Source organism: Dendropsophus ebraccatus, chromosome 3, assembly GCF_027789765.1.
Source record: "Dendropsophus ebraccatus isolate aDenEbr1 chromosome 3, aDenEbr1.pat, whole genome shotgun sequence".
Classification (NCBI taxonomy): domain Eukaryota; kingdom Metazoa; phylum Chordata; class Amphibia; order Anura; family Hylidae; genus Dendropsophus; species Dendropsophus ebraccatus.
The window spans coordinates 183,289,610-183,317,483 of NC_091456.1; the positions used below are offsets into that span (position 1 = coordinate 183,289,610).

The window sequence follows — 27,874 nt, forward strand, 5'->3', positions numbered from 1 at the left end:
CTCTGAACAGCTAGCACTCCTTTATAAGACCCACATGACCAAAATTAGCAGGATATGTCTGTGCTCACATGTCTGGACCCTATGTCTTCCCCATTCTGTGAGAGCAGTAATGGTAAGTGTAATACCATATCCATACTTGTGTCGTTTGGGGGCAGCCTTCCCCGCCGGTGGTGCTGGCTGGGTTTTGGTGGGGCTTTTTGGGTATGGTCCTGTGACATTGGGGTTGCAGGGCCGTTCCATGGCCTCCCTTCCCTGCACGTGCACGCTTTGCGGGGTTGGCGGTCACTGACCGACACGGTGTGGAGTTAGCGTAGGGACCCGTGTGGACCAGAGGACCTGCGCGGTGGTACACGGGGCAATATGGCTTGATCAATTCATATACAGACACTCTGGTGTTGATTTTTAATATAGGCCTAGCGGCATTAGTATCAGCCATAGATGGGATGTGCAGCCGTTCCATTCTCTCCAGTTCATTATAGTAGTTATATTATCCTGCTAATGCCACCAAGTTGCTGACCTGTTGCTCCAGTCTCACCTTTGCCCCCAGTGTTTGTCAGAGCAGCTTTCTGGCCTGCTTGCCCAGCAGTTACCTATACGGGAAAAAATATGGGAGCAGTAGAAATTCAGCTTTCTTATCCTGGAATGGGATTAGGGGTGAAAACTTTTATTGAAGTACTATTGAATTACAGGACAGTACTATATATTAGAGCCCTCATAAATGCTTCACAGAGTTCAAGCAGCAGACACTCTGTAACATCAGAGGAGCCTATGAGTATCAGGCCTGTATAGGAGGAATCCTGCTCCAGTTATATCCATATGACATTGAGGGATCTACATAATGACCTTGCATGACCCAGACTTGTACCATCAAACAGAATGTAAACCTCACAGCCCGTGTCCAGTTATCGTCTCTTCTGGGATTGAGCTCAGTTCATGTATTTGCTATAATTGCTCAGGAACGAGCTCTGTGCAGCTTCCTGTCTTGTCTCCTGTTCTCAGAAGAGGATGTGAACATCACAATATTAAATTATCTCCTCATCAACATCCAGAGGACAAAAACAAGACACCAGCGAGAGCGGCTCATTACCGAGATCCTCCGCCCAGGACTCGGTATATCGTGTGTTTTGTGGGTTTACAGGCTTAAAGGAAGAGAGGAAATATTACTGCCACACATGACCAAATAATGAGTATAATGACTAATATTCTCCCTAAGCAGCGATCATACAGAGGTAGATCCCAGCTGTGCACAGGTTCTGCAGACCTTATAACAGAATACTGTGCAGTTACATCCAGTGTTTTTTTTTTTCTGTTCTTCTCTTCTCTTACCTGTGTCATCATGAAGACTTGGTCTGGCCACAACTTGTCTGTGCTCCAACACAATCCCCACCTTTTTACAAACGAAGTCTACATATATATCGCCCCATGCAGAAAGAGTTTTCACATTGTTCTTCCATATAACAGTTAGGCCCAATTTGTGCCACCAAATAGTATTTAGGAAGTGGTATATTCTTTCCAGTCTGACACAGTGCTCTCTGCTGCCACCTCTGTCCATTGCAGGAACTGTCCAGAGCAGCAGCAAATCCCCACAAAAAAACCTCTCTTGCTCTCCAGACTGGAAATAATACCACTTCCTGAAGGACATACAGCAGCTGATAAGTACTGAAAGAATAGTTTTGTTTTTTTGTTTTTTAATAAACGTAAACTACAAATCCGGTGCATTTTCAGGCACCAGTTGATTTGAAAGAAAATTTTTTGGGTGAACAATCCCTTTAAGTGCTATTATATCTGAATTATTTGAAAAAAAAAAACTTTATTGGAGCAGATGATATTGGTATCTGCCAAATACAAATTGGCAGCCTACAGTTATGCTTTTACTTTACATTGCTTTGCCATTATGCAGAGATGGAGGGGGAGGATGAGTATATACTTCCCAAGACAGGACCTCTGCCTTGGTGCAATGATTTTCCAGAGGAAGTAAGCGCCAAACTGTCTGGTCAGGGCTCCCTTTACCCTCCTTCCTGCCTGTGGGAGATGCTGCTCAAATGATCATTAGATTGTGTGGGCTGCCCATAGAGGTCAGTGGCGGTCTATTGCATGGAAGAAAGACCATGATCAGCTGATATTGTGCATGTCGACTCATTATTGTCTTTCAACATGTGCTATTACACAAAACGATTATCGGCCTGAATGCCCAGTAATTGGCCAAGTAAGGCCGATAATCGTTTTGTGTAGTACGGCCCTTAGCCAAAGTGTATCCATAGCGAAGCCAAACACAGTGGGGCTGATATACTAACAATCCGTCAATTTAAAGCTGTTATGCTGTCGGTTGTGTCTGGTTTTTCGCGTCAAACCCATTACTATGGCGCACGCCCTTAGTAAATCTGGAAGGTTTCTCACAAGACAAAATTTAAACCCGACCATCCTGCCACTCTAGAAATGGCTGGGTTTTTTTAGAATAGAAAACCAGTCAAAATAATGACGGTTTGCTTAGTAAATCTGTCAGTTGTGGCAGGTTACAAAGGACACACCCATGACACACCCACTTGGCTATTATTTGGACTAAAATGACGGGTTTGTCAGGTTTTGGAAAAATTGTGTCGCACACCTTTAGTAAAAAAAAAGTCAGGACAGCAAACCGACTGGGAAAATGGACAAAAACCTGACAATTTTCTGACGGGAACATGTCTATAAACTACACTGACTACATGGCTTTCCATGTTACTCACACAGGCGGCAAGTGGGTCATGTAGGACCAGGATAGATGGAGGATAGTGTCAAACTGTTGAGGTTCGGCCCCGAACCTGAGCATTCAGGTTTGGCGAACATTACCGAACCCGAACTGTTTCGCTCAACACTGATAGAGGACAGATTTGGAACACGCCTGCTGTTCTTTTAAGCTACAGAGAAAGCGTTCATGCTAATCCTATGGGCCTTACCAGACATTTCAGGAGAAGGAGGAGAGACGGTATGACAATGAGACAGAAACGGGATGCGGAGGTGAGTGGCAGTACATCGGCAGTCAGTCTACTGCTGAGATTATCCTCATCTGACACTTACTCCATTCCATCCCCGACAAGAAGGCTTACTGGGTGGCCCATAATAAAATCTAATTGGACATAATAGCATGACTATTTCTCCATGCACCTGACAGACGTCGTCTAATAGACAATAATACATAACATCCTTCCATAGGTGGCGGCCGGATGTTGACTTACGAGATAAAGTTGATCCCCAGTAAACAGATTTTACTCAGCAGAACCTTGTATATTAGTCTCAGGTGTATAATTACGGCCTTAATTCTCCTATTAAAGCCTCTGGGACGTCAAAGTTTAAAAGCAATTTTTTGCGGTGTTCGGGGGTTATGTAACGTGATTGGGAGGAGATTTTCCATAGAGGGATTAAGAAATAACAACCAGCCAAGCTGGCAATAGGAATTCACGAAGCATCGGATCTGCCACCACCCCATATTTTATTCCTCAGTTCTCGTTGTTTTTTCCAGCAAAGTGATCTGGAAAAGTCCCATTAATCTGCCAACATGTTTCCTGTTCTAACACACAAACCTTTTCTCCACCCATAGGCCATCCATGACAGGAAGCTGTGGTCCCATTACGATACAAGAATTGCTATATATAATACTTAGCAAAGGTATAATGGTATAATGGTATAACTCGTATAATGGTATATAATTTTTTTTTTAAAGGAACACACCACTCATACAATGGTATATCAAAAATTAAAGGAACGCACCACTCATATAATGGTATATCAAAAATTAAAGGAATGCACCACTCGTATAATGGTATATAAAAAAAAAATTAAAGGAACACACCACTCATACAATGGTATATCAAAAATTAAAGGAACGCACCACTCGTATAATGGTATATCAAAAATTAAAGGAAGGCACCACTCATATTTTCTATAACAATGTTGTATTTAATGGCACAGGTATCTGATGAACAAGCAACTGCAATAAGGTATATGTACAAAGCTTAGAGCCAACATCATTAACAAGAAATGACAGCCATTATGACCTGTTCTATAAAAAGGAAAAAAGAAATCATCATATAAAACCCTCCCAAAAATTGTCCGGTGGATGGATAGTGAAATCATACGTTGCAATGGCTAATGGTAGAACTGCAGTCAATGGTTCCGGCGTAGCTAGTAGTATGCCATAAATGCCCAATGGAGCCACAGGTACACCCATGATATATCAAGATGGACAGTGAAGATGGACATATAGAGGGAGATTTATCAAACATGGTGTAAAGTGAAACTGGCTGAGTTGCCCCTAGCAACCAATCAGATTCCACCTTTCATTCTTCAAAGTCTCTGTGAGGAATGAAAGGTGGAATCTGATTGGTTGCTAGGGGCAACTCAGCCAGTTTCACTTTACACCATGTTTGATAAATCTCCCCCATAGTCTACATTACTGTCGGAGTGGACTATTTGGACTTCTATTGGCGAGTGGGATCTTGGAGGAGAAGAATGATGAATGACTGTGCTGTGTTAGTGTACCATACAATGGTTCCAAATCTTGTCACCTGAATCTTAGGGTGTCCATGTGCCACTTGACCTTCCATGCCTAGCTTGTGATCATCTCCATGTACTTTACGAAGTCTTGGCCAAGTCTCCATCTCTATACAATCGGCAAGCTCATCTTTGTCCATCCATTATACCAATGCCTTCCCGTGTGCAGTGGTTGCCAATTTACTAGAGAATACATTCAACTTCTATTCGCAAGGCTCTCCCAAGTGCTGCACCTTCCATCTCCTCCCTCTTAGCCGCCTTCCACCTGACCCGACTAGCTAGGTGTTCTTTGAGGAATGGTGGACGAAATAAACTCTTCTAGGCCCATTTCCGGGACTCTCTGTCTTTGCTGGGAGTTGCTCCTTTTTGGATGGGCTGGTGATTTCCCGTCTATCACGTGCGGAGTAGAAGTGCCTGACGTTCACTCTCATCTTTCCTACATTTAGCAACCCAGGCTTTACGTTCTGCCATTGACCTAAGATTAACTTCCTTTACAATCCAGCCTTTCTGACTTTTCTAGTGCTCCGGGATGCACTGCCACAGTCAGATTAATTTCCAACCTCCACGTCTTCAAGTATAACCTACAAACAATTCTTTTTAGGCAGGACCATTACATTACCTAACCCTTCTCACCCCCTTCCCCTAATTCAACCCCAGTATCAAGCACTCTAAGGCACGTCATACCTGTCCATATACATGAATGGCGACTGGTTCACCCAACTTGGCATGTACTCTCGCATTTTTATAAAAGATGGCTGGACCATTGCATATACAAGCCTGTGTAGCATGGTATGTAGTACAGCAGCTAAATCTTTCTGTAAGCAAAGTTTTCAGATTAGGAAAAGATGGCTGCCCTTGAACAGGAACAGGGCCTCTCTAGGCTGTGACTGGCGTTGCAACTCAATTTAGCTGTGATCCTAGACACAGCCTTTGGCCAATAGTGGCGCTGTTGCCGTATAAGAACAGTTATGTGTTGGTAATCTCAAACAAAGTAGTGGTGGTCATCCAGACTCTGAGACACTTGGTTGGTAGACATCATGGACCACCTGTCCGGCACAATACGCTGAAGCAATGCTGCAAGATTTGGCTGAGTTTTTTCATAAATGATTGAACAACTTGCAGTTACCACTAGGGAACCAAACTTTAAGGGCCTGGTGAATATTCATGACATTTTTTATATATTGGTTGTCCATATAAAATCTAAAAAAAAAAAGGATGTATAGTAATAAACTCAGTAACAGAGCTGCATTCAGTGCTGATCCAGATGGGTCCCCAACCTGCTGCCGGTTCATGCCTCTAATTTCTGGATCCAGAGTGTCCAGACATTGTCCCCTCCCTTCTCTTCCATGGACAACCAATGGAGGTTCCATTTTTTCCCCTGTTCGATATAGTTGAGGAGCCTGGAAAGGGAGATGGTTGATGGATACAGACTGAGCTGGGCCTTCCTCCTCCCCATAGACCCATAGTAGCCATAGGGGTTACTTCTATAGTACAGATGCCCTTGTAAATTGACAAAAATGGGATAAAATACGGTGCTCTTGTATAACTCAATACCACAGTCCATAGATATAGCTTTATGTACAGAGCATGGCAAGGGAAGACGTATCTGCTCGATAGGGGATGACGTTTCTGCACATCCACAAGCTACTAATAGTATACAAGAAATATCTAACATCTAAGACACACGGAGGTCATCCTCCGCCATCTTGTTCTTGGCTAGTTACAGCCATGTTATGAGTATTCAGTCCTCTAGTCTCTTTAGATCCTCTCTTTGTGTTTGACGTTGGACAACTTGACGTTCTCTTGTTCGGTAGACTCTGGTTTATTCTCAACAATATGGCAGCCGATCATCAGTTGGTAGACCAGTACTCCGGCAAAGGCTCCCAGCAAGGGTGAGACGATGGGGACCCACCACCACTGCCCGCCAGCACTATGGGAAGGAACCAAGAGCAATTTATTAGTTTGTTGTATGGAGTAGATACAGTATGAAAGCTAAAGGAGTTATCCAGAGCTACAAAAAACATGGCCACTTTCTTCCAGAGACAGCACCGCTCTTGTCTCCAGTTCAGGTGGGGTTTGCTATTAAGCTCCATTTACTCCCACAACCATATTACAAAACAGGGATCTATACCGTGCAGGGAATGCTGGGATGTTTTCATCCAGATACATACATAAAATAGTATAAAATACATACTACGGGGGAGATTTATCAAACATGGTGTAAAGTGAAATTGACTCAGTTGCCCCTAGCAACCAATCAGATTCCACCTTTCATTCCTTACAGACTGTTTGGAAAATGAAAGGTGGAATCTGATTGGTTGCTAGGGGCAACTGAGCCAGTTTCACTTTACACCATGTTTGATAAATCTCCCCTAGACGGTATATAGCTACAATTTTTTTTCTGTACACTTACCTGAAGACCTCTGTGCCCCAGCCGGCCAAGGCGGTGAAAAGTCGCGGCCCAAAGTCCCTAGCAGGGTTGACGGCATAGCCGGAGTTGAAGCCCATGGACAATCCAATGACAAGGACGACAAACCCAACAGTGAAAGCCTCGAGCCCACGAGGAATGGGGTTATTGTAGGGGTCAACGATGGCCAAGACACACACGATCAGAGCGGCAGTACCGATAAACTAGGGGGGAAATAAACAATTAATAAAATTAACGATATTATAACTTTAACCTAAAGGGGTATTCCACTCAAACATAACTTGATATGTTGCTGCCTATTATAAGACTAACAATTATTTCCATACTTGTTATTATCTATTCAGTCTCCTTCCCCCAGTTCTGAGCTGCTGCTTTCTGCTGAAGACAAAAATCTGTGTGTGAGCTTTTGTCTCTGTCTCCCCCTCCGTTCTGAGACAGCTGATGTAAACAAGTTCCTGGCAGGCTGTATCTGCAACTTTGTTGATTCTTTGCAATGGTGGGAGGGATAATCACAGGGAGTTCATCAGCGACGTGACCTCAGGTTAACCCTCTCAGCATTACAAAGAGGCTACAAAGTTGGATATACAGCCTGCCAGGGACTTCTTTACATCGGCTGTCTCAGAAGGAGGGGAAAGGAGTGGGAGACAGAAATAAAAGCTCACACACAGATTTTTGTGTCTTCAGCAGAAAGCAGCAGCTCAGAACAGGGGGGAGGAGACTGAAAAGATAATAACAAGTATGGAAGGAATTGTTATTCTCACCTTAGGCACCAACGTATGAAAAGTTATGTTTGAGTGGAAAATCCCTTTAATAAAGATGCCTAAAGTAAAGTATAATGGAAACTCTAAATATGGGGGGCTGCAATATTTGTGATCTTAATTTTTTTGCTTTTTTGGGGTTTATTTTGTTAATCGGTAGAAGTGGTCGAGTCCCGGAGAGTATGGAAGTTTGTTTTCTTGAAGTTGAACAAAGACCTTATTGAATTTGGAGTAGGGAGGAGGCATCTGGTATGTTGTCAAGGTCAGATTTGTTAAGACATGTTAGGGGATATTTAATTACGGAGACATGTCTCAAGGTCGACGGAGGTCAGAAGATAGTGCTGGGGGGGAGGGGTCTGGGACAACTCGCTGAGTGCTGCAGATATGAGACCCATGCATGTATATCACATTGCCAGGGGCAAAACACTGTACAAGAACTATTGCTAAAATAATCATAAGAACTCACGGGGCATGACTCTCTCACGGGGCATGACTATATATTATCAGAAGGAGACGCCGCCCCTGGACACTATTTTACAGTTTACACGTAAACTTGATTTACATGTAAAGTTCAGTCACGTAGTCAATACATTACATTCCTTATCTCCTTGATATACAACCTGTATTATACTGCGGAGCTGCATGCACAATTCTGCAAACTTCACATCTTGCTATAGTCATTTTGTATAGCAATGCGCTGTAGAGTCTGATGCCCCCCTCTTTCCTGCATTATAGGAGCATGTCTCTGACTTTTTCCATTAATAACCAGAAGAATTGTGATTTCAGCTCTGGAGTATAATACAGGCCTGCAGTTTTAAAAGCATCACTGTTATGTGTGTTTTTGGAAGTCAATAAATAGCATTTGGGGGAATGCGTCATTTGCCTTTCATGCCTGAGTTATACTAAACTATTCTATCGGTCAGGGTCCCAGCTAGCGGACTGTCTTCTGTCAAGTCTCAATGACAGGTTCATACCATTCACAGCATTTCAGCTCAGTGCTGGACTATCAATAGATTACTGTGTTAGCGTCCCTTAGGTGAACCCACATAACAGACGGACGTTGCTTTTACCTGGTCAAAGAAGCCGTTCATGAGAGTGAGATGTTCCGTAGGGTAAGTAGCGAAGATACCGGCTGTGCCATTCGCGCCGGTCACATACAGCTGGTCATTTGCGAAATACCAGATGGCGTCTGAAATATAGGAAAAGAATATGTTATCTAAAGTCTGTGTAAGGAACATATAGTGCAAAACACATTGCTAAATCGTTACCGTGACCCATCCCTCCCCATCTCCAAAACATCATATTCCGTTCATAGTAGAGATGTTTTATAGGTCTATTTTTTTAAAAGATTGTAATTTACTTCTATTTAAAAAGTCTCCAGTCTTCCAGTACTTATCAGCTGCTGTATGTCCTGCATGAAGTGGTGTATTCTTTCTAGTATGACACGGTGCTCTCTGCTGCCACCTCTGTCCATGTCAGGAACTGTCCATAGCAGCAGCAAATCCCTATAGAAAACCTCTCCTGCTCAGAGAGCACTGTGTGAATACACAGAATACACCACTTCCTGCAGGACATACAGCAGCTGATAAGTACTAGAAGACTGGTGATTTTTAAATAGAAGTAAATTACAAATTTATATAACTTTCTGATTTGAATAGACTAGTCTAGACTAATAGACTAAATTCTTGCTACCCGCAGTTACCAGCAGGGGGAGCTAATAGTAGCTGACAACATCTATAGGCTGAAACACACGGGTTTCTGTTCACCTGTTATGTTTCCGGCTCATAAACAATAGAGAGAATTCACACAATGACACTTAATGATATTTTGGTCATTTATTATTTTTCCCAGTAGCTCCTTGGTTGAGATCCAGCCATTTATACCGGCCCGATGCTGGTGGAACCTGTTCTGACTATTCTACAACTGGGCCCTTAGCAGAGAGTCAGCCGACATGACACCCTGGTGTGAACGCTGCACCCACATAATTGTCACTTCCTGCCATCTCCTAATGACTTTATTTTTTAGTTCTCAGCCATATTTCACTCATGGAGTAAAGACTCCTGGGTGGGACCTGCTGTGCTTGGCAGCAAAATTATAGGCTTAGAAGTGGGAAAACCTGAATAAGCCGCTTACTATATATTATAGGTGTCATATACAGGACAGGGACAGGGTGGGAACTGGTGTACTGGGCTTTCTGAGCCTAAAAAGCTCTATATATCTTCATGTTATTACAGCGTTATATACTTATTATTATACAGAAGTTATTTTTATAGTTTACATTTATTACAAATCAATTTTATTTTTCTGTTTTATTTTTTTCAGTTTAGGTTTTTTGTTTCATTTGTTTTGTTTTATATTCGCTAATTTTTATTTTTTTATTTCATTTTTTTATTTTACATTCGAAAATTTTATTTGCGCTTCATTTTCTGTCTTTTTTTATATATAATTATTAGCTATATATATATATATATATATATATATATATATATATATAGCTAAGAATAATTATATAAAAAAAACATAGAAAATGAAGCGCAAACAAAATTTTCGAATGTAAAATAAAAAAAAATGAAATAAATTTTTTTTTCCTGTTTTTATTTTCTATTTTATTATCATTTTGAGTTATATTTTTATTTCCTTCTATATTTTAATATTAGTAATATATTTTCACACATGTAAATATAGATAGATATAGATAGATATAGATATACACTGTATACATATTATACTGACTTTAATTTTTCAATATTATATTTTCTATATTTTCTTTTTTTTATTTTAGATTTATTTCTATTTTGCTCTTTCTTTTTTGTTCTTTTTTATTTTTTTTATTTTATTGATATAGCCCAGCACCTATTGCCAACACAGGTTTCACCATGTACTTGTACTATAAAAATGGTTGCTCCCCTATGTATGAATAGGTCCTGAATATTCCGCCTTTTGTGTAAAACATGGGACTACGATGCTGTTTACTGCAGCCTGTATTCTGTCTATAGAGCAGCAGATACATTGTCAAGGTTGCCGACCGATTCCTGACTGGTGACCCTCTCTATATTAAGGCTATGTTCATACTACGTAAAACAACGTCCGTAGTTCTCGGCGCAAAACTGCAATGCAATGTAACTACGGCCGTTGAATGCAAACTACGTATCAGATACCGGCCATTGTTTATACATCCCCCGTGAAAAATAAACATGTCAATTATTTCCGGCCGGTAATACTGCAACAACGGCCGTGGATTTCAATGCGGCCGCGAACGTAAAACTTATATCTGCCGAATTAAACTTGATTTTGATGTAAAAAGTTTTCTGAGTGGCTTCTCGGGCTGGGCGCAGTATTTAAAGTAAATGACCTGTTTCAGCCCGCTTAAAAACATGCTAGGAAGCCGGACGTAGTTTCGGTCGTAAAAGTCCGGCCGGTGAAAACAATGGCCGTTATTTTACGTAGTGTGAACATAGCCTAACTCTGTAAACCCTAACACAGGGGTAGGGAACCTTAGCTCTCCAACTATTGTAAAACTACAACTCCCATCATGCCTGGACAGCCAAAGCTTTAGCTTTGGCTGTCCAGGCATGATGGGAGTTGTAGTTTTGCAACAGCTGGAGGGCCAATGTTCCCTGACCTAATACGTTCTGTATTTCACTCACCATAGTACAAGCCATAGACGATGCCAGCTCCGAGGAACGCTCCTAGGGTCTGTGCCAGGGTATACACTGGGAACTTGATCCAAGGTTCTCTTGCCATGATACACAAGGCAAAAGTTACAGCTGGATTCAGATGGCCGCCTGCGGAGAACAATGAGCATTGTAAGAAGGTGACAATGGAAGGGAACAGGAACGGGGACAGGCTCTGTTTACTCTATAGGGAATGTCAATAGAAAAGTTCAGTAAGCATCAGGAATGCCTGACGCTTATTCATCATCTTCACACATTGTACCTGCAAATTAAAGGTACGCCAACCTATAATGTTCCTCTTAAGGGTACGTTCACACTTACTGGATCCGCAGCGTATTTTCTGCTGCGGATCCACAGATTTCTGAATAATAACTGAATAATAATAATAACAATAACTGAATAATAACAATAACTGAACACAGCATCAAATCTGCTGCGGATCCTGTAGGTGTGAACACACCCTAAAGGGGAGCTCCTATATATCTATGTTTTCTGTTGAATTGTATCCAGTGAGTGAAGTGAGTGAGCATCCATACGTGTTCTAATATGTATCCATCATGTCTATCCCTAACCTTCTACACTGTGTCAGCTAACTCAAAGGGGAAAGAGAAGAAAAAGTCGCCTTAAAGAGGAACTCCGGCAAAAAAAAAAAAAAAAAAAACTTTCAAAACAACAGGTGTCAGAAAGTTATACCAATTTGTAAAATGTTTTGATTTAAAAATCTCCAGTCTTCCAGTACTAATCAGCTGCTGTATGTCCTGTTGGAAGGGGTGTATTCTTTTCAGTCTGACACAGTGCTCTCTGCTGCCACCTCTGTCCAGAGCAGGAGAGGTTTTCTATGGGGATTTGCTACTGCTCTGGACAGTTCCTGACATGGACAGAGGTGCTGTGTCAGACTGGAGAGAATACACCGCTTCCTGCAGGACATACAGCAGCTGATAAGTACTGGAACAGTGGAGATTTTTTTTTAAATAGAAATAAATTACAAACTTATATAACTTTCTGAAACCTGTTATTTTGAAGAAAAAAAATCCCCTTTAAGGAGGAACGAAGGGAATAATGATAGAACTAGGAGGTGTAAGACTAAAAAAAAACATACATCTCTATATACTGGGAGAAGGATGGATGCATTGTAGCCAGCTGTGTGTATGGAACATTATACAAAGCATCGGAGGTTATTACACTTACCTGAAACCTGTCCGGCAATGAGAATTCCCAGCATGCAGGCGAATCCGAAAGCCAGATTGACAGTCAGGAAGAGACCATGGGAGCCTTTACTGAGGACCACCTGAGCCACCGAGCCACAGCCGAACATCTGCAGAACAGAGAGAGACCCCAACATTATTACCAATACTCCATACACTCTGCAGTCACACAATACGGAATCTCAAGTCTTCCAGTACTTATCAGCTGCTGTATGTCCTGCAGGAAGTGGTGTATTCTCTCCAGTCTGACACAGTGCTCTCTACTGCCACCTCTGTCCATGTCAGGAACTGTCCAGAGCAGTAGCAAATCCCCATAGAAAACCTCTCCTGCCCTCCAGGCTGGAAAGAATACACCACTTCCCGCAGGACATACAGCAGCTGTAAGTATTTGAAAACGTGTGATTTTTTAATAGCAGTAAATTACAAATCTCTTGCACTTTCTGGCACCAGCTATATTAAACACATCTACCACTATTCTCATTCCCCTATCAGCCTGGAGATTGTCATAGAAAAGCGTCTGCCACTCATCCAGGGGAAGTCACAGGGTTCTGGTACAGATTTGTCCTGATACCAAGAGAATATGAGATTTGATATCCGTCCACACATCTAACTGGGAATCTTAATAGCAAAACAACAAATAATGCAAAGTAAGTTTAAAAAAAAAAAAAACTTTATAAGCCCCTGTTCACATGACTTGTGGTGTGTATATTCCATAACTAATAGGAGCCACCACCCCCCCCCCTCCCCCTGCACCCGTCATCATCATATAAGCAGCATGTACTATTCTCTCCTGAAATACTCTGTGCTGCAGTGCACCCTGCTCATTCCATTGCAATGCTCTGTCTGGGACTGTCTTTCTTTCCTGAAACAATCTGATCAGCTCACCACAGGCGATGATGGTGATGATGATGATGATGAAAACCGCCATCACCGGAGCAGACGTAGCCTGGCCTGGTAGATATGGCTGACGGCCAGAACCTGTATTACTCGCTGACTAGCTGAAGTGCTTGCAGTAAACATGAACTAGTGGAGGAGCTTGTGAAACACTCGGTATTAATTGTTCCCAATAACACTTATTACATGTGTGCCGTATTTACAGTCACTCCATTGTGTCCATAAGACTCATCACAATGTTACACCGCCTGCTGTAAATGTCTTCAGTTCAGCGCGACACGCTGTAAAACCGTCAAATGTTTCCTATAGACATCACATTATAGACGGCGGGGGGAGAGGTTACACAACCGCGGCCTAACTGATATCTGTATGATTGCACAATGGAAAATATAACAATAGGAGCAGTATTATAGTAGTTATATTCCTGTATATAGGGGCAGTATTATAGTAGTTATATTCCTGTATATACGAGCAGTATTATAGTAGTTATATTCCTGTATATAGGAGCAGTATTATAGTAGTTATATTCTTGTATATAGGAGCAGTATTATAGTAGTTATATTCTTGTATATAGGAGCAGTATTATAGTAGTTATATTCTTGTATATAGGAGCAGTATTATAGTAGTTATATTCTTGTATATAGGGAGCAGTATTATAGTAGTTATATTCTTGTATATAGGAGCAGTATTATAGTAGTTATATTCTTGTATATAGGAGCAGTATTATAGTAGTTATATTCTTGTATATAGGAGCAGTATTATAGTAGTTATATTCTTGTATATAGGAGCAGTATTATAGTAGTTATATTCCTGTATATAGGGGGCAGTATTATAGTAGTTATATTCCTGTATATAGGAGTAGTATTATAGTAGTTATATTCTTGTATATAGGAGAAGTATTATAGTAGTTATATTCTTGTATATAGGGGCAGTATTATAGTAGATATATTCTTGTATATAGGAACAGTATTATAGTAGTTATATTCTTGTATATAGATGGCAGTATTATAGTAGAAATATTCCTGTATATAGGAGCAGTATTATAGGAGTTATATTCTTGTATATAGGAGCAGTATTATAGTAGTTATATATATTCTTGTATATAGGGGGCAGTATTATAGCATATATAATTGTATATAGTGTAGCTTGCTTCACTCCTTTATACCTGTCCCCTTATTGAGCAGTGAAAACATCACCTATCATTATGTGTATCCACAGTCATGGTGCTGGGGAGTAATGTGTATGTACGTTAAGCATACGGCCCAGTCAATAAACCCCATTGTGCCGTAATGTGTAGTCAATAGAAGTGGAATGGCCCATACTGAACAAACAGTGGAGAAGCTGTGCAGACTTGTGAGACGTTGCAGCTGCTCGGCTGATAACCTCCTGGACACATTACTCTACAGTCGCTGAATTTTATTGTTGTTTTTATAGGTGGGTAAATGATTTGATTTTATTGGATTAATAGTGGAACATTGCTGGGTCGGCAGCCAGCTGGCAGTCTCATCCTGTGGATCCTGTTTTTGTTTGCAGAGAGTGAGGATCCTGTTGGGCACGCATCCACGTGAAAGCTGAGACCGCATTGTATAGGTGTGTGCGGAGGACTGTGTGCGGAGTGGGACGTGGCGCCACAACATGGAGTCTATATAGACACCTCAGCCTGTGTAAAACATAACGTCCGACATAGACCCAGAAGATCCATCAGTATTTCTCATCCCATGTTTCCTTATTGGCTATATGGGTTTCAACCTGCGGCCCTCCAGTTGTTCCACAACTACAGTTCCCATCATGCCTGGTCATGTCCAAGAATGATGGGAATTGTAGTTTTGCATCTGCCTGAGGGCCTCAGTATCTTAAGATGTCTCTAGAAGACCACTGGAGACCTCTAGACTCCCAAATAAGCTGACATATACAAGAAAACGACCGAACCCATGATGTCTCTTGACGTCACCGTCCGTGAATGAACCAAATTTTGACATCTAAATTTACATTGAAGCCATCGATCTGCGTCCATTAGAAGGTCAACACATCAGCCGGGGAATGTCATCGCTCCTTCATCTCTGGGGACTCCGACCCTGATACGGTGTGAAGGAACCTGAGCCAAGGAATGTCTAGGAGCCATTCCACGTATGCCAGAGCTATATATATATATATATATATATATATATATATATATATATATATATATATGTACAGCCAGGTTATGAGGGAAAAGGCCAATAGTTCCAGGAAATGCTGTATGTTAATGGGTTTGAGTCTATAAGTAAGGATAGATAGATAGATAGATAGATAGATAGATAGATAGATAGATAGATAGGAGATAAATAAATAGATAGATAGATAGATAGGAGATAGATAGATAGAAAGGAGATAAATAGATAGATAGATAATAGGTAGATGATGGGAGTCATAGTTTTGCAATAGCTGGGGAGCCACCACTTGGTGACTATTCACTTAGGAGAGGTATATATATATATATATATATATATATATATATATATATATATATATATATATATATATATATATATATATGCCTTTACCTTATTTCCACCTTTCATACCAACCGCGGCCGATAACAATGAATAAGAATCAGACCTAATGGGTTTTGCCCAATTCCCTTAGTGGATTAGAGGAGCCTTTATGTGGCCGGGATCATCCCCCAGCTATATACCTGAGATGTGTGCACAGAGATTAATAGATTAACTAGAATGGCTCCCTGCCCGGCCAGAAACCACTGGAATGCATTAACCCTTCCTCCTCACTGTACCGCGCATCGCAACACACGTGAGCGGCGTGGAGCATGGAACCAGTGACAGAAGGCAGGGGCGCAGGCTTTAAAGTGGTTCTCCAGCCTTAGAACAACATGGCCACTTTCTTCCAGAGACAACACCGCTCTTGTTTGCAGTTAAAGGGATTGTTCACCAAAACCGTTTTTTCTTTCAGATGAAAGAAAGTTATATAGATTTGTAATTTACTTCTTTTAAAAAAATCTCCAGTCTTCCAGTACTTATCAGCTGCTGTATGTCCTGCAGGAAGTGGTGTATTCTCTCCAGTCTGACACAGTGCTCTCTGCTGCCACCTCTGTCCATGTCAGGAACTGTCCAGAGCAGGAGCAAATCCCCATAGAAATCCTCTCCTGCTTTCCAGGCTAGAAAGAATACACCACTTTTTGCTAGAAAACTTAATTTTTATTTTTTTTTTTAGAAGTAAATTACAAATTTCTGGCACCAGTTGATTTGAACGATAAACATTTTTGCTGGGGTTCTCCTTTAAGGTCCACAACAGATGCAAGTATACTAGTATAAGCAAATCTATAATATCAGGGGCAGAGTATAGCAGATGGTCCATAAAACCTGGAGAAGGGGATAGTAGGAGCACCACTTCCTGCAGGACATACAGCAGCTGATAAGTACTGAAAGACTGAAGATTTTTTAATAAAACTAAATTACAAATCTGCATGGCAGCAGTTGATCCTTTAAGCTTGACAATGTATGGACTTTTTTAGGATTCCTTCCCCTTCGCATACAGGTGCGGTGTCTTATGCATTATAGATGCGGTTAATCCCCAGCAGGTCCTGGCACCTTCTCACATCACTACAGGAAGGGACTTTGGACTAGATCGGACCCTCCACAATGCAAACAGCTACTTCCTGCAGTCTCCTTGGCACAATAGGTCCCAGTGTTGGCCAGGCCGTATCAGGCGTCTGCTTTTCATCATCGCAGAGGGTGAGATTTATCTCCTCGCCTGCAGAATTCCTTTAATTCTGCCCCAAGAAAGAAACTAGAACAAGGAGCAGTGTGCAGCGAGGGATTAATAAATTGCCCATTGCATGTTAGGGCATGGTGGGTATCAGCAGCTGGCATCCTGCACCCACCTAACATGGCAGACACCTGAGGTTTATAGGGGAAAATACTGGTAGCTCACGGACCCTGGCAGCTTTCTTGTCACTATCGATGTAGCAGAGCCGAACCTGTTGTTTCGTACATGGTACGTACCATATGTAATTTGTGGATTTACATAGGACTGCAAATAAATCTGGGCCTCATTCATGCTGGGATAGTGTTAGGGATTGCCATAGGCCATCTGTGGTTTTACAGACAGTCATTTCTTCCTTACTGTCCTTATAATACACATGGGGGAGATTTATCAAACATGGTGTAAAGTGAACCTGGCCCAGTTGCCCCTAGCAACCAATCAGATTCCACCTTTCATTCCTCACAGACTCTTTGGAAAATGAAAGGTGGAATCTGATTGGTTGCTAGGGGCAACTGAGCCAGTTTCACTTTACACCATGTTTGATAAATCTCCCCCCATGATTATTAAACCTTATACATGTGCGGCACATCAGTCCCTGCTGTAGAGTAGCCTATAAATTCTACTGCTGAGGTTTACATTGGCCCTCTAGTGGCCATAAGTGGTACTGCAGCTGCCAACCCATAAATAGAGCAGTTCTCCAAATCTAAGCTCAGTATATGGGCGGGTTCAGACTACGGAATTCTCGCAGATGGATTCCGTTGCCTGTACGTGCTCGCGGTCGCGCGCCTCTCCGACGGCGCCATAGACACCATTCTATGCACGGGTGGATTCCACATTCCGACGAAAGAATTGATACATCAACTCTTTCGGCGGATAGCGGAATCAGCCGGCAGAAAGGCGCGCTGCCGTGAGCGTGTACAGGCAATGGAATCCGACGGAATTCATCCACGAGAATTCCGTAGTCTGAACCCGCCCTTAGTGAGGAAATGTGAATACTAGCGCAAACACTAGGAGAACATCCATGCAGACGTTGCCTTCGAGCCCTGGACCCCAGCACTACAAGGCCACTGTTCTGCAACTTATAAATAACAAAGATGTCATTGTCCTCTATGATATTTTTTTTCATCACCCCCCCCCCCCCCATATAATGGGGCGGCACCCACTACCTTATATCCCATGATGCAATGGCTTGCCCCCACCTCCCCAACGTCCAATCCGTATACTCCACCCTTTCCTCTCATTGCACAATTCACAACAGATCTGTGCCCCATCATACATAAAATATAAGAAAGCGTCCTGAGTCACTGTGCGCTGTCACCTCGCCATCACTAACCTCAGCGTTTCATAGCCATCACTCCCACATCTTTACAGCTTCCCTATAAATCCCTTATGACCCTTGTTAATTTTCCAGAGCGACGTGCAAACATTTATTGTCGGCAACTTGATAGAACTTTACGGCGCAGATGGCGGCAAGTTTACAAATGGAAAGAAAACAGCAATAAATTTTGTTATATTAACCCGTCCAAATGTGTATGGAAAATGGGAAGAACCCCCCCCCCCCCCCAATAATAACAAGAACACCCCCCCACACACACCCCCGGTGGCCCTCTAACTGTTGCAAAACTATAACTCCCAGCATGCCCTGACAGCCTTTAGCATGATCTAAGGTAGTAGTGCCCAAACTATGGAGCTCCATACTGTGGCTTTCCACCGATTGCAGAACTACAACTCCCATGATGAACCAGCAGTCTTCAATTGTCTTAATACAGTGTTCCTGAACCTGTGACTTTCCATCTATGAGTGTCCTATTGATAGATGATCCGACTGTGCGACGAGTAAAGTGATACTGCTCCTTTAAATATTTCACCTTTGCACAGAGAGTACTTTGAATTATTGGAAACATTCCATAGAACGCTTGACGCCTCACATCCATATAGCTCCTGTAAAAGTATAGACACGCCGATACCATATACCCCCCGGCAGGAGGAATCCAAAGAGGGTCTTGTTCCTGGGTCTGGGATTGGCCTGGGACCCACCATTAGCACTACTAGTGGCTGCTGATCAGTATTGGGATAATAGGGAATTGTATTATCCCAAAACTGATCAGCAGCCACCAGTAGTGGGAGTGGTGGGGTCCCAAGCCAGTCCCAGACCCAGTGCATAATGGAGACAGGTTTCGGTGCCATTGGTATGAGCTGTCTCTGGCTGGTATGAGCTGTCTCTATGGCTGGTATAAGCTGTCTCTATGGCACGTATGAGCTGTCTCTATGGCTGGTATGAGCTGTCTCTATGGCTGGTATGAGCTGTCTCTATGGCTGGTATGAGCTGTCTCTATGGCTGGTATAAGCTGTCTCTATGGCACGTATGAGCTGTCTCTATGGCACGTATGAGCTGTCTCTATGGCACGTATGAGCTGTCTCTATAACTGGTATGAGCTGTCTCTATGGCACGTATGAGCTGTCTATAACTGGTATGAGCTGTCTCTATGGCACGTATGAGCTGTCTCTATGGCACGTATGAGCTGTCTCTATGGGTGGTATGAGCTGTCTTTATGGCTGGTATGAGCTGTCTCTATGGCTGGTATGAGCTGTCTCTATGGCTGGTATGAGCTGTCTCTATGCCACGTATGAGCTGTCTCTATGGCACGTATGAGCTGTCTCTATAACTGGTATGAGCTGTCTCTATGGCACGTATAAGCTGTCTCTATGGCACGTATGAGCTGTCTCTATGACACGTATGAGCTGTTTCTATGGCTGGTATGAGCTGTCTCTATGGCATATGAGTGTCACTGGGTCACACATACATGTCCCATAAATGTGAATGCCAGCGAGGTAGCAGAGGTAGTAATATGGGTTTAGACCGACAAAATCTCCAGTATTTCTGTACTTATCAGCTGCTGTATGTCCTGCAGGAAGTGGTGTATTCTGTCCAGTCTGACACAGTGCTCTCTGCTGCCACCTCTGTCCATGTCAGGAACTGTCCAGAGCAGCAGCAAATCCCCATAGAAATCCTCTCCTGCTCTCCAGACTGGAAAAAATAGCCCTTCTTGCAGGACATACAGCAACTAATAAGTACTGGAAGAGATTTTTTTAGACATAAATTACAAATCTCTGGCACCAGTTGATCTGAAAGATATATTTTTTTTTTGTGAATTACCCCTTTAACCCTTTATCCGTATCTACTACTCTTTACAGCAGTGTTCCAACCTGCCACTCTCCAGCGGTTGCAAAACTACAACTCCCATCATGCCCTGCAGCTCTATATACCTCTATTACTCTTTAAAGCAGTGTTTAACACCTGCGACTCTCCAGCTGTTGCACAACTACCACCCTCATCATGCTCTTACAGCCGATAGTTTTGCAACAGCTGAAGAGCCGCAGGTTGGGAAACACTTTCCTCTGTAGACTTATTACAGTGAGAGTCTGTGCTCGGGCAGCACCATTGTTCTCAGCCATCTGAATAGGACAGAGAGGTGTTTAGTTTGGCACAGGTACGGAGCCTGAGAGTAGTTCTTAAAGGGCACAAGGATCCCAAGGAACCTGTTCTTAATAAACATATCCCAAAAACTTGGCTCGGTTTCAATTAACCTATTCATCGCCGGCAATGCTGCAACCTGTTTCTTTGCTGTGATCCTCGAAGGTACCATTGCTTAGAATTTAGGAGAAATCTTTTCTCCACAAGATGGCAGTAGAGAGCAAGCTCCTCTATTTCTGGGAAATAGCTACTTTGCATATTGTTTTCCCATAATTCCATGTGCAGAATAAATGTGCCTACTCTCCTCAAGGAGAAACATTACCCTTCCATTCCCAGGACTAGAGAGAGATATGTCATGGTTCCCCATGACAACTACTATGGTCACCATACACTTGGGCTAGTGAGTTACACACGAGTAGCACTTATCATTTATAAGTAGTGATCTGGATCCTTGTCCCTCATGCCTAAGTAGTTACTATGTCCCTGAATGGAAATATTACAAGCATGTTATCTGCAGATGGAGCAGCCCTGTAATATCTATAAGAAAACTTGGGCTGGTCTTATAAGAGATGAACCTCTGAGTCACCCGTCATTAGTAGTTGCTGGCATGTAACCCCAGATAAACTTTACTACACACTGATATGTGAAAGGCCACAGCAGGTGGTGGCTTTATCCATCCAGAACAGAAGAGATGGCGGTATTGGCAGCAAATCAACTATATATCATTTATAAAACATATATGCTCTTAAAGGGAAAGTATATCTAATAGTCAGCAGCATCCCTGCACATCCTAACTATTTAAGAGTATATGCTCTTAAAGGAATATAAGTATATTTTCTAGCGGTGTCCCTGCACATTCAGAGTATTTAAGAGTATATGTTTTTAAAGGAATTGTCCTATATAGGTATATCTAATAGCAGCCTCCCTGAATATCCTCAGTATTTAAGAGTATATGCTCTTAAAAGAATTGTATATAAAAGTATATATAATAGTCAGGGGCATTACCTGCACATCCTGAGTATTTAAGAGTATATGCTTTTAAAGGAATTGTCCTATGTAAGTATATCTAATAGCAGCGTCCCTGCACATCCCAAGTATGGGTTAACCGGTGACGGAAGGGTATGATGCAAAAAAAAAATTATTTTTTATAAAAGGGTCAACAAGGGCTCAAGGGTGTTTTTATTTCAATAATTTTTTTTATTATTCTATGTGTATTTTTTCCCTTTATTTTTGGGTTATTAGTGAAGCCGTCTGACAGCATTCAGTACTAGTGTTAGTCAGTAAGCACTAAGCCCACTCCCCATTATTACCCCTATATCCACCTCCACCAGGGTTATTAAATACAACTGGGCATCGTCAGGCGTCAAGCATCAAAAAATGAGGGCAGTAGGAGGCTGGTAGTATTAGGCTGGGAAATAAGTAGTCCAGTCCCCCCTGGTAGTACTAGGCTGTTACTGCTTTTGTACCTGGCTTGTTCTAATCATTCTCTGTGGCAGATGTAGGGAACCTTGGCTCTCCAGCTGTTGCAAAACTACAATTCCCATCATGCCTGGACAGCCGAAGCGAAGCTTTGGCTGTCCAGGCATGATGGGAATTGTAGTTTTGCAACAGCTGAAGGGCTGAAGGTTCCCTACACCTGCTCTGTTGAAATAGGTGTCCATAAATCCTCCATATTTCCATAAAAAGTGGTTCATTTCATGGATTTTCGGCATTATGCCATTGCTCCAAAGCCTCCCATAGACATAGGGGAGGATTTATCAAACATGGTGTAAAGTGAAACTGGCTCAGTTGCCCCTAGCAACCAATCAGATTCCACCTTTCATTCCTCACAGACTCTTTGGAAAATGAAAGGTGGAATCTGATTGGTTGCTAGGGGCAACAGAGCCAGTTTCACTTTACACCATGTTTGATACATCCCCCCCATAGTTTTTCCCTCCTTGCAAATAAAAATAAAAGTAAAAAAAAAAAAAAAAAATTGATGCAAAATGATTCCTCTGTATCCGAAATGTGATGCCATACAATCCTCTGCGGTAGAATAACAGCGGTGTGAATAATAATGAACGCTCCCTGTGGTGTGATACCCGCTATCTGCCCCATCTCTCCCCCATTGTGTGATACGTGTTATTTTTGCAGCAATTTGTTTGTACAGCGGTGGAGGCAATGTCCAGCAGCCGGGGATATGAATGGCGCACATGTCTGGAGGCAGAGAGGTTTCCAGAGGAACGCCGCAGACTATTGCTCTCAGTCATTCCCCCCGGGGTTCCTATTTTAAACACTGGCTGCATCCCATCAGGGAGAGCTTTGTGTTACTGATACAGTAGACTAGGATAGAAGAATGCAGCAGCCTGTGGGTTATATGGCGTCCTGTAACATATGGAGGTATAGTGTAAGCTCTGGGCTGCTGGTACAATGTATGTAGCAGCTCCTTGATATTCCTATCCCACACACAGGATATGGCACTCCCATCATCCCTGACCTCGGAGGAGCACAATCCAAATATTTTATAAGAAGCATCACTCCTATCATCCCTGCCACCCAGACGCTTGCAGCCTGACATTCTTCTATATACATTCTGACCACAGGAGCTGACAATCTAATCTCAATATTTTACATGGCATATTACTTCCATTATTCCTATGAGATCACAACCTAACACACACACACCTTACACAAGGTATCACCCCCATCATCCCTGACCACAGAGGTTCACAAACTAATTTTACACAACACATCCCTGTACTAAGAGCTCACACTCTAACCCCTATACTATATACAATGTATCACCACCATCATCCCTGTCCCAAGAGCTCACAATCTAACCCCTATACTATATACAATGTATCACCACCATCATCCCTGTCCCAAGAGCTCACAATCTAACCCCTATACCATATGCAATGTATCACCACCATCATCCCTGTACTAAGAGCTCACAATCTAACCCCTATACTATATACAATGTATCACCACCATCATCCCTGTCCCAAGAGCTCACAATCTAACCCCTATACTGTATACAATGTATCACCACCATCATCCCTGTACTAAGAGCTCACAATCTAACCCCTATACTATATACAATGTATCACCACCTCATCCCTGTACTAAGAGCTCACAATCTAACCCCTATACTGTATACAATGTATCACCACCATCATCCCTGTACTAAGAGCTCACAATCTAACCCCTATACTATATACAATGTATCACCACCTCATCCCTGTACTAAGAGCTCACACTCTAACCCCTATACTATATACAATGTATCACCACCATCATCCCTGTCCCAAGAGCTCACAATCTAACCCCTATACTGTATACAATGTATCACCACCATCATCCCTGTCCCAAGAGCTCACAATCTAACCCCTATACTGTATACAATGTATCACCACCATCATCCCTGTCCCAAGAGCTCACAATCTAACCCCTATACCATATACAATGTATCACCACCATCATCCCTGTCCCAAGAGCTCACAATCTAACCCCTATACCATATACAATGTATCACCATCATCATCCCTGTACTAAGAGCTCACAATCTAACCCCTATACTGTATACAAGGTATCACCACCATCATCCCTGTCCCAAGAGCTCACAATCTAACCCCTATACTGTATACAATGTATCACCACCATCATCTCTATCCATATGAGCTCACAATCTAACCCCTATACCATATACAATGTATCACCACCATCATCCCTGTCCCAAGAGCTCACAATCTAACCCCTATACTGTATACAATGTATCACCACCATCATCCCTGTCCCAAGAGCTCACAATCTAACCCCTATACTATATACAATGTATCACCACCATCATCTCTATCCATATGAGCTCACAATCTAACCCCTATACTGTATACAATGTATCACCACCATCATCCCTGACCACAGAAGCTTTCAACTAGACATCCATACCATATACAATGTATAACTCCCATCAAACCTGTCCCAAGAGCTTACAATCTACCTCCTTTATACAATGTATCGCCACCATCATCCCTGACCACAGAAGCTTACTATCTAACCCCTATACTATATAAAATGTATCACCACCATCATACCTGAACACAGATGCTTACAACCTGACATCCATGTCATACACAATGTATAACTCCCATCATCCTTATCCCAATGACTTTACAGCCTAACATCCATATCATACACTGTATAACTCCCATCATCTCTATCACAATGACTTTACAGCCTAACATCCATATCATACACTGTATAACTCCCATTATCCTTATCCCAATGACTTTACAGCCTAACATCTATATCACACACTGTATAACTCCCATCATCTCTATCACAATGACTTTACAACCAAACATCCATCATACACAATAAAACAATCTCTGCCCCTTTGAGCTCACAACCTAATCTATTCCATATACAATGTATAACTCCCATCATCCCCGACCACAGGAGCTCACAATCTAATATTTTACACTAGATATAATTCCTATCACCTTTATGCATGGAGCTCCTAATCTAACCCCCCTACAACACCCAACATAACACGTCACTACCATCAGCCCTGACCCCAAGAGCTCACAATCTAATCTCCCACACTGTATCATTCCTGCTACCCCTCACCACTGTTTCTGCTCACACTAGGACCACGTCCTCAGACAACTATCAGTCTGTATTCTCAGGGCAAGAAGCAACTTTAGGAGCCATAGAAGCCCCATATGAAAGCAGAGACGTAAATCCAGGACCCTAATACTGCGAAGGAACCGTGCAAACCGCTGCGCCACCACCCTGTATTCATTTATACACTCTATAGAGTTCTGCAGTGAGTAGGGAAAGCAACCTATGGTCGCCCTACCAGTTCACACTACTTATGTTTCATCCGTTTGTGCAAAAAACGGATGGAAAAACGGGTGCATTTGTGCGCTTCCGTTTTTCCATCTACTTCTATTATAAAAAGATCAAAATGCATCCGTTTTTTAACGTGACCGACCACATTTTTGTGTATGCTAAAAAAAAGTATTGCGTTTTGATCCGTTTTTTTTTTTATAATGGAAGTCAATGGAAAAACGGATCAAAATGGGCACACAAATGCACCTGTTTTTCCATCTGTTTTTTTTTGTTGTTGCAAAAACTGATAAAAGACAATTAGTAGTGTGAACCCAAAAGTTTTGGGAATCCAATAAGACGCTAACATCTGTCTCTTTTTTAGCGTCCTCCTGCGTTCCACCAGGCAGCGACCTGCGCCCCCCTCAGCTACAACTCCCAGCATGCTTCACAATAAGGAATGGGTGGGGGCTTGTCATTCTTGAACAGCTGGAGGGCAACAGGTAGCAAAGCCCCTGCACTATCCCTACTAGACAGACACGTGGACCTAGAGGTCACCATGGCTAACCTGCCCCCTGTCTAGCTGCGGATGAACCCTCAGATCTCAGCATGTCCTGCGGGACTGATCTCACACTTGCTGCGACTTGAACAGCAAACAAGGTGACTGATCGGAGTCCACCGATGCAGCAGGGGTCATGTGACCAAGGCGCCGTGCATTCATGTGATATCCAAGTCATAAATCATAAACTAAAAAAACAAGATGATAAGACGGTGACCCCAGCAGCCTGGTCCCATTAGATAACAAGGGGGGAACGTTTGCTTCTTGCCTTATTAACGTTTCCATTCTGGAAACCAACGGCAAAGTTAGATGAAATATTATTATTATTATTATTATTATTATTATTATTGTTATTATTATTATTATAGCCAGGGAGTATATACTGACTCCAATGATATATCTATGATGCAGACTCACTTCTTCCTATACAATCTACTGATATACATTTTATATGAATCTTCTCCAAAAGAGAAGACCACCCCCTTATGAAGACCAGACTTCTTAGGTCTACCATGTATTATGTATACTGGCCATTGGGTAGACCAACACTCTGGAAGTTTTGGTGGTCTTCTCTATCTATCCACCTACTTATGTACTTCCTATCTACCTACTGATCTATCCATCTATCTCCTATCTATCATCTATCTATCTATCTCCTATCTATCTATCTCCTATCTATCTATCTATCTATCTATCTATCTCCTATCTATCTATCTATCTATCTATCTATCTATCTATCTATCTCCTATCTATCTATCTATCTATCTATCTATCTCCTATCTATCTATCTATCTATCTATCTATCTATCTATCTATCTATCTATCTCCTATCTATCTATCTCATAATAATACATAGAAAGCATAATAATAGCAGCATAAAATATACAATTATTATTGTTATTATTATATCCGATAATACATAGAACAAAAATATATAGAAAAAATATAAAAAAAATGTAATAATAATACAAAATAATAATAATATATAAAACATAATCATATACAGAAAACATAATAATAGCAGCATAAATTGTATACTACAATTACTACTACTAATTATTATGATTATTATATTATTATATCAAAAAATACATAAAACTATAATATAAAGAAAATAATAATAATAATAATAATACAAGAATAAAATAAAAATAATATGGTTGAAAATAAAAATAGATCATAAAACGATAATATATAGAAAATAATAATAATAATAATAATAATAATAATAATAATAATACAATCTAAAAAAAATATTATGGTTAAAAAATAGAAAATAATAGTAATAATATTAAATATAATATTTATAATAGTAAGAAGAAGAATTAAAAAAGTTAGAACGGTGTTGAAGTAACTTACGACAAGTATGAGAGTCCCCAGACATTCGGCGAGCGCCTGGCGGATCAGCTTGTTGCGGATGCGCAGCATGCCAGACATGCTGTTGAGGATCTCCTTCTGGCGCCCCATGTTGCTGTAGGTCAGGGGAGAGCTGGATGCTGAAGGCTGCAGAGTAGTGACTAGGAGTGTGTGCTGTGTGTGAGCTTATAAGTTTAGAGCGGGACACCTCCCATCCTCTGCAGACAGTCACTCCTCTCCCCACCCAGTGCTACACATACACACGTCACAGTCTCTGCAGCTCCTCACCTTGCACTTGTTTGGGTGTTCACCCCCCCATCACCCCTTACCCTGGAAGAGTCCACAATCCCAATAAAGATGAAATCGCAGAAGGCGGCCGATTGTCATCGTGTTCGCCCTTTACCTTCTGTCCTGTAATAAACGAAAAC

At 41.8% G+C, this 27,874-nt stretch overlaps 1 protein-coding gene across 1 annotated transcript; it reads right to left on the reverse strand.

Annotated features, from left to right (window-relative positions):
• Window positions 1–6,084: 6,084 nt before the first annotated feature.
• AQP3 (aquaporin 3 (Gill blood group)) lies at window positions 6,085–27,628 on the reverse strand. Its single transcript, XM_069963271.1, has 6 exons — window positions 27,450–27,628; window positions 12,579–12,705; window positions 11,364–11,501; window positions 8,787–8,905; window positions 6,944–7,161; window positions 6,085–6,460 (listed from the first exon to the last, which is right to left on the reverse strand). Exons 1-6 carry the CDS (start codon window positions 27,555–27,557, stop codon window positions 6,289–6,291), a joined length of 882 nt encoding a protein of 293 aa, XP_069819372.1. The 5' UTR covers window positions 27,558–27,628; the 3' UTR covers window positions 6,085–6,288.
• Window positions 27,629–27,874: the final 246 nt, after the last annotated feature.